The sequence below is a fragment of the Lolium rigidum genome, chromosome 6 (assembly GCF_022539505.1).
Source record: "Lolium rigidum isolate FL_2022 chromosome 6, APGP_CSIRO_Lrig_0.1, whole genome shotgun sequence".
NCBI classification, from domain to species: Eukaryota; Viridiplantae; Streptophyta; class Magnoliopsida; order Poales; family Poaceae; genus Lolium; species Lolium rigidum.
Genome location: NC_061513.1, coordinates 330,989,268 through 331,000,648, shown reverse-complemented (window position 1 = coordinate 331,000,648; position 11,381 = coordinate 330,989,268). Strand labels below are relative to the sequence as shown.

Sequence of the window (11,381 nt, the reverse complement as noted above, 5' to 3'; positions counted from 1 at the left end):
GCCGACGGTCCGGTTTGTGCCGACGGTGACCGTCGGTGTAGACGACAGTGTGCCGACGGTGACCGTGCGCCGACGGTCAGCTCCGTCGCCGGTCGACGAGGGCCGCTGTGCCGACGGCCCCGACATTTGGCCGTCGGCACATGGGCTGGCCGTCGGCACATGGAGTTTCTCCCGTAGTGAAAGTAGGAGATCACATCTTTCATGGTTGTGTCCAGCGATGCCGCAATGGCGTGTGCTTCTCCTCCTGTAACCCACATGGTGTGAAACGGTCAAGCTAGTACAACATATGATATGTTTACTGACCTATACTGAAAAAATGCACCTGTGTAAGGAACATTGACTTTTAAATCTTAAGATTTCTCATCTGATGCATGTCTCAAACCTAACACAAATATATTTTATCAGGAATGATTTATCTGTATAGCAATAATAGTTTGCATAGACAAGTCATATAATGTTTTATCTCCCAAATCACAAGCTGACCCCTCCCCCCTCTCGCGTACCCCTCTCGCGTCGCTCCTCCTGGCGACCGGGAGGGGCAAACCCTAGCCGCCGCCGCCCCGTCCGCCCTCCCCCCTCTCTCCCTCCTCGTCGCCCCTCGAGATGCTGCCGGCCAAAGGCCGCGGCGCCGGTGAAGGGGCGGCGGGGATTTGGCCCTCGGCTGCGGTCCCCGGCGCCAAGCACAGCCGCATGGAGGAAGGTGGCCAGGCTGGGCTTGCCGGGGCTGAGGCCGCTGCCCGGCGACGCTCTCCACCCCCGACGCGTCTCCCCTTGGTCGGCGACTCCGGCAGCCGCTCCTCCGTCCGTGGCGGCGGGTGGCTCTCGGGATGCGGCGGCTCGGTGGCGGCGGGCTTCGGTGGCTGGAGGGGCTGCCGGTGGTGGCCTCGGCGGGGGCCTCGGACGCCGGAGCGGCGGCTCCGGATGGTGGCAGCGGTGCCGGTCTTCTTCGCGGCGAGCGGTGGCCCGTGGCCCTGGCCGTGTGGGCGGCAGGGTGGCGGTGAGATCTAGTCCGGGGTGTCATGGCGGCCGGTGAAAACCGAGCCTCGACCTCGGTCTTGGCGGATGATGGCGGCGTCGGGCGACGTCGTTACCTTGTCGAAGGCGTCATCTTTGCCCGTCTTGGCACTACACTCGGCGGGTTCGGGATGCGCGGCTGCCGGTGAAAACCGTGCTCCGACCTCGGTTGGCGGACGATGGCGACGTGTCACGCCGCTACCTTCTTGAAGGCATCGTCGTCGCAGCCTGCGGTCTCTCACTCGTGCTGCTCCGGGGAAACCCTAGGTCCGGGTCTCCCGGATCGGACGATGGCGGCGCGCTCGCGTCGTTCTACCTCTTGGGGCATCGTTTTTGGAGCAGCTGCTGGATGTTGGCGGATGTTGGTGGAGTGGATGGTGGAGCCGTCTGGCGTCATGGTGGCATCGACGGCAGGTCTTGCAAGGTTAATGCGATTATTTCTCTTGAAGATGGAGTCGAGGAAGACGGCGGAAGCAACTCCTGTGGCGTGGGCGTTGGCGTGCGCTGAGAGTCTGCTTGACTGGATGTGCTTCTCACCTGCTATTGGGCGGTTTGGGAAGGCATTTAGTTTGGATGATGTGAGTTGGTGTATTGTCACCCTATACATCCCACTGTAGGTATAGTTAGGTTGCTTTGAGAGTGATCTTTTGTATTGTTTCTTGTAAGGCTTCATGAATAATCTAATAAAAAGCCGTGTGCATCCTTTGGATGCAGAAGCTGGGGCGATTTTTCCCCCTTTTCGAAAAAAAATATCGTACAAGCAAGGGACTCTTGTAGCTAAATTTCAGGAAATGAAGAGGCTACCTGATGACACAATCTGTTCAAAATCAACACCTTCCTTGCAGTGTCCTTTCCTAACCAATCACACAATAATTTCACCAAATTTGCTCATGAGGATGAACGGATTTCAGAGAGAGAGAGAGAGGAACCTGGGAATGCCTCCAGGTCGCGCGGCCCTGGCGATCTCGCCGTCACGCCCGTGCCTTTGCCGGTCCTCTGTCCGTCCTCCACGGCAGCGGCCTATCCTCCATGGCGGGGTCCATCCTCCACGGCGGCACGGCTCGTCCGCCACGGCGGCGCTTGTGCCGCGCTCGAAACGCGCTCCACCGCCGGAGCCGCTCCCTTGTGCCCTTGTGCTCGCGACGCGCTCCACCCGTGAGAGGACATGGAGAGAGAGAGAGAGGGGGTATGCCGGGGAGGGCTCTTCGTTCCCCACCGCTGGCTGCTCACTCGTCGCTGCTTCTTCCGGTATCCGTCGCCTCCGCCACCGCCAGGAAGATTGGAACGGGAGAGGATAAGGTTTGGGAGGGAGAGAGAGAACGTGGAGGGAGAGATATTTTGGGTCCTCTCTCTCAGCTGAGTCGATTACGTTTTTGTCCCTTGGTTGAGCCAATTACATTGCAGCACGTGGCCCAGCCTGTGAGGCAGTACCGAGGCCACTGCCCAACCCCCGCGCGCGAGGTGCCTGGCGTGGATAGACTCTCCATGCTCCATGGGGGTGCAACAATTATACCTTTAGATTAGCTAGGATAGATTTCAGAGGCATCAAACCATGAAGAGCACGCCATGCAAAAATCTTAATCTTACTTGGTACTTTGAGCCGCCATAATTCCTTCCAAACTGAAATATGGATAGATGTTCCAGGGATAGCCATGTTACCTGACCGAGATACAAAGGTATGCTTCCATTGGAGGTGATACGCAGATCGGACCGAGAACCGACCATTCCGATCATGGTTCCATGCCACAAAATCATCAAACCCATGAGTGTTTAGGGGGATTTGGAGTATACGGTTAACATCAATGGAATAAAAGTGAGTCCTGAGCAATCCCTCATTCCACGTCCCAGTAGTAGGATCAATTAATTCATCCACCTTTCTAAAACCGAGCTGTCCCCTCGGAGTAAGAACTCTTCGATCAGCACTCAAGGGGATCCAAGGATCACGGAAACTATCAACCTTCTCGCCTGTACCGATCCTCCATATATATCCTATTTTAAAGGTGGTTAAGCCAGCGACAATGCTTTGCCATGTGAATGAGGAGCCCGCCTTTGGACCCGCCTTAAGGATATCCCCTTGGGGGTAATATTTAGCCCGAAGCACTTTCGCACAAAGAGAATCATGCTCGCAAATGAGGCGCCATACTTGTTTACTCGACATCGCCAGATTGAAAGAATGAAAATCACGGAAGCCCAACCCACCATCTCGCTTTGGGTAGCACATTTTCCACCACGCTAGCCAATGCATTTTTTTTAAATAATTTTCATCATCGCCCCACCAGAATTGTGCTATTGCATTTGTCATACGCTTACAGACCCCTTTTGGACTTTGAAAAACCGACATTGCATAGACCGGGATAGCCTGGGCCACAACTTTTAAAAGGATCTCCTTACCACCAATGGAGAGATGCTTCTCCTTCCACAACATTGTTTTTGATCATATGGATACTGTCATGACTAAAAATGCTCAGTTCATTGCGGTTCAAAATGCTCAGTTCAAAATGCAAGGGGTTGTGATTTGTTCAGGTCTCATTGCGGTGAGCGGAGTAGCGCCTACATCTACATGCCTGCGTGCGTGCGTGCGTGGGCGGGCAGTCCGCCGTCGCGTCGCGCACATCAGCTTTCGCCGTCCTTTCTGGCCACGTGTCGGCGGTCTATTTGTGCGCTGCGTCCGTGCCCGAGAGTAAAGTTGCTCTGTTCCGCACCGCGCTAGCGCTACCCATCCTTGCCTTTACCCGCTGCGCTTCTTCCTTGGTCGCTCACCTGTGCTGTGGGCCAACAATGTCACGGAGGAGGGTGTGGCTAGTCAAGCGGGTGACCCGAACCATTCTGCCTGCGGCCCTGAGCGACGAATCCGGGTGGACCGGGTCTTCATACTCCAAGTCCAACGTTCCGGTTCACGAGCAACTCACCGGACTCGCTAGTGCACCAACACCAGGCTCTTCCTCCACTGCGCTGCGCTGCGCTCTCCTCGTCCTCCTCGCCAAAGCAGGCGCGCGGCAGGCCAAAAACCCCACCTCCCCCAGCGCCGCGCAGGGCTCTCACCTATTCCGGAAGCTTCCAGAAGCAGCCGACGGAGACGAGCGGGCTTGGACTTGGACATGGCGCCGCCGTCCATCCACTGCCCCTCCGACGACGGCAGCACCGGTACATACGTCGACCCCTCGCTTCCCGTCCCGTCCCGTCCTCCTCTCCGATTGTCCCCCTCTCTCCGGCCTCTGGATGCGTTTCTAACTAGTGCCGGTCCTGCCTGCCGTGTATGCAGATGAGAAGGCTCTCAGCAGGGCGGCCATGGACGGCAACCTCCGCCGCCTCAAAGGTATATATCCTTCTCCTCCCCTCCCTCCTCTTCGCCGCCGCGCGCGCGCATCCATGACCTAGCTACTTTTCGAGTTCAGTCGCTCCCAGTATACTACTGCGACACTACGCGTGTGCTGTGTTCGCGGTGTCGGCGGTTTCTTCTTGTTCGCACAGGCTGCACTGCCTCGCGCGCATATCATCCGTTACTGCTCGCCTTGGGAAATAGAGATACTAGTAGTCGGAGATGTTCTATTTTCTGCCATGTACTTGCTCCTTCGTCCGTTCGTTTTTCTGGATCTGTGGAATGATCATGTGCCGGATCCGATTTGCTGTACGTACATGGTGCTAATTAAGATTGTCTTTGATTTCATAAGCTACTGCCGTATATATATCGTTTATTTTATTTGATAACGTGTTCAGAAGCATGTGTCTTGGATTAGCAACCGATGGCCAACCTATTCTATCTAGTAACTGCAAGGTATCTTGTATTAGCAGTCTCTTTATCTTAATAATTCAGGGTATCCATAAATGTAACAACTCTTGATCTGATGATGGGGTCGGTTTCTCTTTACATCCAGATTTGTATTCTAATTAAGTATACTCTTAACTGATATGTTGCCAGAGTTATAACTTTATGTGTTAGATGAGGTTCCTATGCATTGCGCACATGCTTTCTTGTGTCGGATCCTATTTGCTGTGGTGCTAATTAACATTGTCTTTGATTTCATAAGCTACTGCCGTATATATATCGTTTAGAGCAGCGATGGCCAACCTATTCTAGTATCTAGTAACTGCAAGGTACCATGCATGATTCGGGATCAAACAAAATTTGTATTAGCACTCTCTTTATCTTAACAATTCAGGGTATCCATAAATGTAGTAACAACTTTTGATGATGGGGTCGGTTTCTCTTTACATCCAGATTTGTGTTGTAGTTAAGTATACTCTATACTGATATGTTGGCAGAGTTACAACTATATGTGTTAGATGAGGTTCCTATGCACTGCGCACATGCTTTCTTGTTTCATTATTATGTCTTCAATCTTGTTAATTTGGCCATTAATTTCCGTAATGGGTGATGATGTTTCTTATTTGGGGAAAGGTATTGTAAAGAGTCTTACCAAAGGAAATGGCGACCGGTCCGCCATTTTCTCTTTCAACACGGATGGACTTAATGTGTTGCATTTCGCGGCGATGGCCGGAAATCTGGTGGTTTGCAAGTATTTGGTGGAGGAGCTTGGGGGAGATGGGAATGCTCCTGGATCTGGAGCTCTAGCGCAAGGTCCTTCTACAACTTTCTTCATTATTTATATAAAGTGGTTTCTACCATGTCAATGTTTCCCAGTTTGAGACCTGAGATTCTGTCCATGATGTGCATTTTTCTACAGGCTCGACTCCGTTTATGATGTCTGCTCAGTCGGGTGATCTTCCTACCTTCACATACTTTCTTGATCATGGTGGTGATCTGATGAAAACAGACGACAAAGGAAGCACAGTTCTCCACCATGCTGCGGCTAAAGGTGCTTCCTTCGAAACACACACTCACACTTAATTGCTGTAATTTGGTCAATTGAACTAGTGATTATTTACTCTACTATGCTCAGTTTGTTCAATGTTTGTGTCATCTAATTCGCCACAGGAAGTAGCAAGGTAACAGAGTTCATCCTTTCAAAAGGAGTGCCAGTTGACCTGGACTGTGGCCGTGGAACTCCACTCTATATGGCTGCTACAAATGAGCAAGATAAGACACTCAAGATTTTACTGGACCACAATGCGAATGTATGTGACCTCTACTGTTTCATATTTCTTCTAACTATAGTTACTTTAGACAGATTGTTTTTTTAGTTTGCAAACTCTGTAGTTAAATGATGTGAACGAATATGCCTTAAGCTGGTGGTGTTTTGTTGCTTGTACTGAAACAATCTTAGATGTTGCACAACATCATCGTTTGCTAGGTTTATGAAATTTAATAGAGATCAGGAAGTGCTTTTGATTTTATACAGCAACCCATTCTTATCCCCAAACCAAACAGCCGTGGTCCACTAATTACCACCAGGTCCCTCGAGTCACAAAATATACACACCAGTAGAAAGTAGATTATATGATGGGGTGCCTTTTTAGTAGTACATCCTTCTTTATCGGAAAAGAAACTCTCAAGTTCATAATGTGACATGCGTTTTTTAGTAAATAACACAATGCCTTGCTTTCAGCCTAACATCACTACTAGTGGTGTTGGAGGTCCCCTGCTCGGTGCTGTTATTTACGGCTCATGGAAATGTATGAAGCTGCTCATTAAGGTGAATATTATCTTCATTATTAATCATTGCTATGCTATGATTCTGCCTACTTGACACCATGAATGTTCTATTGCATAATCCTTTTTGTAGGCTGGTGCCAATGTTAACTGCAGGGGTTCCATGATTACTCCCCTGGCATTTGCAACAATGCACGGAGACTACACCAACTACATTAGATTGCTACTGAAGGCTGGAGCAGATCCTAATATTCCAGATGATGTAAGTTCTGTATATATTTACTAGATTTTTACTGACCTGGTATGCAGGATTTCAATATATAAAGCTATTTAGCAACATGTTTATGTCGCTGGCTATGCTAATGCAAAAATTTACTTGTGCCTAGTATAGTTATGTCTTAACCTTCCATTCAAACAGTCCTTGAAGGACCTATGAGAGCTCCTCTTAAGAGCATAATTAGCTTCCCAGGATTTGAAGTCTGGTGGGAGGGGTGACCTCACTACACATCCACCCCAATTTCCAATGATTTATATCAGTAGACTTGCTATTTTTTGTTGTTCATCAATTATTGAATTCCAGTGGAAAAACCATTCCTATGTTGCTTATATAAAACAGTACCCAACATATATCGCTATTTTTAATTTCTGAAATAAGTTCATATCGGTGCTTAACTTAACAGTTTATGAGAATCCGAGATCGTATTATTTACCATTGTAGGTATATAGCAGCATTCCTCAAATGTACTCATGCAGTAGACACTATAATAATGAACTTTTCTTATCTTACATTTTTTCTGTTCTTCATCCTGTTGCTATTCTGTTTCATTCTATTACTCCAAGAACCTGTTTATATTAATGGTACGATCAGTCAAAGGACGAACTAAAATAAACAATATGCACAATTACTTCTTGTTTTTTTATCTATCTATATATATAGATAAAAAACAAGAAGTAATATATATCTATATCTATATGTTTACACGGGGACTAAAGTGTTGCCACTACAAATTCATGCGGTGTCCCAGTCTTAACTTTTGCGGAAATTCCTTTCATACAAACCTTATAAATGCTTGCTGGTTAAATCCTTGTTGAATCATTTGAAAAATATTCGTAGATCGTGGTTCTCTCCTGATTGTACATTACGTCATATTCAAGTTCTTATGGTAATATTCTGGACTGTTGGTGAGAGTTGATGAGATACTGAGATATCACTAAGTATTAAGTACTATTCTGGGTAGCAGCATTTCTCCAATGAACTTATGGAGTAAAAACTGAAATAGATTGCCTTTCTTTTTAGCTTACTGTATGTGGTTCTTCATCCCAATTGTCTGTATGTATCCTCTCTTTTGTTGAAACATTCGTGATCCTGGTTTTCCTGAAAACATAATACTTTTCTAGAGTGATTGTATTTATGTACTGATCACATTCCTTTGTTATAATCTCGTTAGTTTCATTCTTTAATGATGTTGATACTTCTTAAAATAAAATGACATTTTATTTTCCTTTTTGTTGCCCAGGCGGGTATGTTGCCAATAGAGTATGCTGCAGTGCGTGATTGCATGGAAGAGGTTGAAATGTTGCTGCCTCTGACTACCCCAATTCCAAATGTCCCAGACTGGAGTATTGAGGGAGTAATTTCTTATGCAAAATTTGGAGATAAAAGGCCAATAGTATGTTATCTTCTGTTCTCATGCTGTTTTCATACTGAATATTGGTTCAAAACTAAGCAATTTTCCTCTTCAGTCAAATGTGTCCATTCAGTGTGATCCAAGCTGTTGTTACTATATGCATGACACTGCATCTATAATGAGAGGATGACGACTTTATCTAACAACAGTTTTTTTAGATGTCCAGCCTGTGAAGATCGTTATAAAAAGAAATCATTTAGAGCTGATTAGCTGAGAACAAACTACAAACCATCATTTAGAAGGGTAATATGACGAAGAAGAGATAATATCTGGCCCTGGCCTAATAACAAGGCTGCCAACAATAGACTTATAGACATCATGAAGACATGAACCCATGTGATATCAATTCATTAACATAGCATAATATGAGTAACCCTGGATTGTAATGGATGAAAAATGCTACGGAGCAACTAAACTCAGGTTGTCTGGTGGATAATAGATTGAAATCATTTAGTAAAAATGCTAACTAAACTCAGGTTGCAGCATAAGCACGTGAACACAAAGATGCTTAATTTCTCTTGTGATAGACATTTCAAGTTTATTTATTATTAGTGATGATTAATTCCACAATTCAAACGTTATTTATTCTTTTTCTCCAACTTATTTTCCAGGAGCAACTGCACTTTGAAAGAAGAAATTCTTTGTTCAAGTCAAAGGCTGATACGGCATTCAAGAAGGAGTATAAGATGCCATCACCGTTTTATGACCTGGTAAACCTCTTGCACTTTTCTCTACAATATTTTACAAGCTAAACTCATATCATTAATCGAATTGGAGAACATTTTTTTCTAAATAGGTTTTCTGTCTACTCTAGATTACAGTATTAAGCTCTTAGGATATCTAACCTTGCAATAAATGTAAAATTTGAGCTTTGATTTGGAAAAGCCAGAAAATTAATGTAAACTGATAATGAACGGTGGGACTGGGACACAAGGTGATTCTATAAGCTCCATATATTTTGAAGGAAGTGTCATGTACAATGCCATGAATGTATTTGACTAAAGAACAACTTAAATTTTGATTAGGTCTGATGAAGGGTCATCTAAAATAAATATGATCTGAAGCCAATATGCATTTAAAAATGTGCTACTCCCTCTGATCCATAATAAGCGTTGGGGCTTTAGTGAATTTAGTCCAAATTTGAACTAAAGCCCCGACAATTATTATGGATCGGAGGGAGTAAAATTAATGCACCTTACTATTTGGGAAAGAATGAAACAAGATTACATCATGCAGTACACGCAGGGGGCGACGGAGAATTAATAAAAGCAACTGTTGTATTGATGCATGTCATTACATATATGAAACAACAAATGGTGACATGTAAATACTAGGTTGTGTTCATACTTCGCTGCTGTCATGTTTCTTTTTCACTGATTGGGACTGATCTTAACTTATGAAAATTAACATGCATGGTAAGCATTTTTTACTTCACTTAAGAAACTTATTTGACATCATCCGTGCATGTTATAAAAAGATGAATTCATGAAACTTCGTTGATGTCTTACATCTCCAGAATCTTTGATATGGTTATACAATGCAGTATAATCATGTGGATTTGTACATGTCAGCTTTAGCACCTTCGCTGAACTATTATGAATGCTTGCAGGTAAGGTGGAGAAAAGAAGTGACTGGGAAGACAAAGGAAATTTCCCGTATGACCTCGGAGAGGAAAGAAAAGGGTCACATGGATTCATCATTAAGGTTAGAATACAGTTCCCTCCACCTTAAAGCTGGAATGATTTGCAAAGCACAGTTTTTGTTACTCTGAGTTATATTTCTTTTCTGTAACCAAAAATTTACAATAATTAGTCCATGATTTGCAGCACGGAACACAACTGTACAGTCCAAATGCAACTTTATATAGTGTTTGGCCAGTTTATGGTATCTGTTGATGTACCGTTACAAAGTACTGTGCGGGAAGCAGTTTCTTCCGCATCGAGAAAGCTTGGGGTGATCATTTATGATTACTATATCATTTATTCCTCAAGGAATTTGGAGCTGGATGAAACATTAAAATCACAACGTGTACTGCCTGGCAGCTCTCTTATGCCAAGGGGGCGACTTCGGGGTGGGGTACCGCAGCGGTATGCCAATTTAGTACTCATTGCAAGTTTTTTTACTTTTTACATATACGCTCATGTATAATTGAAATTTATGAACTGTAGGATTACATTTCATCTCCCATTCATCGACTATACGCATGCTTTCGGCGACGAGTTATTTGATTTATGTTCAGTACCAAATTATCGCGAAATTGCAGTATGCCTAGATCTACCAGGGACCCAGATATGCTATCATTTGATTTGGATGATTCATAGGCTATTTCATCAAAGGGTATGTGTCCCGGCCTTCACTTCTGCGGATATTGTCTTCAACAGCAGTTCTGGATGTTTCAACTTTAGATCAGACTTTGAGGGTTATGAAGATATAGATGATGACCGGTTTGCATCTAGTATGAGATGCTTAGGGTACGTGATTAGAAGAACATTCTATTTTTCCCCAGCAAGGGTCCGGCAGGGACTACCCGTGATTCGGATCCTAGTTCATGGAGAGGATAATAGTCAAATCAGCGGTCAACTTCCGGACTATGTTGCTTATCTAGTGACGGATTTAATGGACATACAAAATATTGTACATGGTGCGAATATGGAAGAACTGATTGGTTATTTCATATCTCATATCACACTGAAAACTTCAATGGGAAGAATCTCTTATCACTTGAATTCAGCTCTCCATATGAAGTGCTACCCTGGCGGCGTTGGTGGAGTTAAAGCTTTCTCTCTGTGTATGCGGGCACTCAATCATTTATGGAGCACTTGTATGTCTTCTCCGCTAACTAAGGTGTGGGGATTTTCTAAATTAAGATGGAACAAAAGGCGATCTTTAGCCTATTTTTCACAACATTGCAGGAACTTTATTTCACACTATGAGATACATCAGGTACAAGTTTAGAACTTTGCCAGTTTACTGTTTGGTTCATTCTGTTACTGATGATGCTTTTTTTTGCTTAAATAGATGTCTCAGAAACAAGCCGAGGCGTTAGTAATGTTGCAAGCGTCGAAGTTTGTTCATCTACTCTCAGTTGAACTGTCTCTGTGGATTCCTGTTAACACCCGCATTCAAGG

General features: G+C 45.2%; 1 protein-coding gene across 1 annotated transcript; it reads left to right on the top strand.

The window, feature by feature from the left end:
* The first annotated feature begins 4,112 nt into the window (after positions 1-4,112).
* LOC124664792 (putative ankyrin repeat protein RF_0381) lies at positions 4,113-10,574 on the top strand. The gene is made up of 11 exons (XM_047202230.1): positions 4,113-4,158; positions 4,277-4,330; positions 5,414-5,593; positions 5,700-5,831; positions 5,951-6,090; positions 6,522-6,608; positions 6,699-6,827; positions 8,083-8,235; positions 8,865-8,963; positions 9,863-9,957; positions 10,517-10,574. The coding sequence occupies exons 1-11, from the start codon at positions 4,113-4,115 to the stop codon at positions 10,572-10,574; spliced, it is 1,173 nt and encodes a 390-aa protein (XP_047058186.1).
* The last annotated feature ends 807 nt before the right edge of the window (positions 10,575-11,381 follow it).

Coding starts and splice junctions, on each gene's coding strand:
- LOC124664792 (XM_047202230.1), top strand. CDS start 4,113: ATGGCGCCGCCGTCCATCCACTGCCCCTCCGACGACGGCAGCACCG. Junction 4,159..4,276: donor CTCCGACGACGGCAGCACCG/GTACATACGTCG, acceptor CCGTGTATGCAG/ATGAGAAGGCTCTCAGCAGG. Junction 5,832..5,950: donor CCACCATGCTGCGGCTAAAG/GTGCTTCCTTCG, acceptor AATTCGCCACAG/GAAGTAGCAAGGTAACAGAG.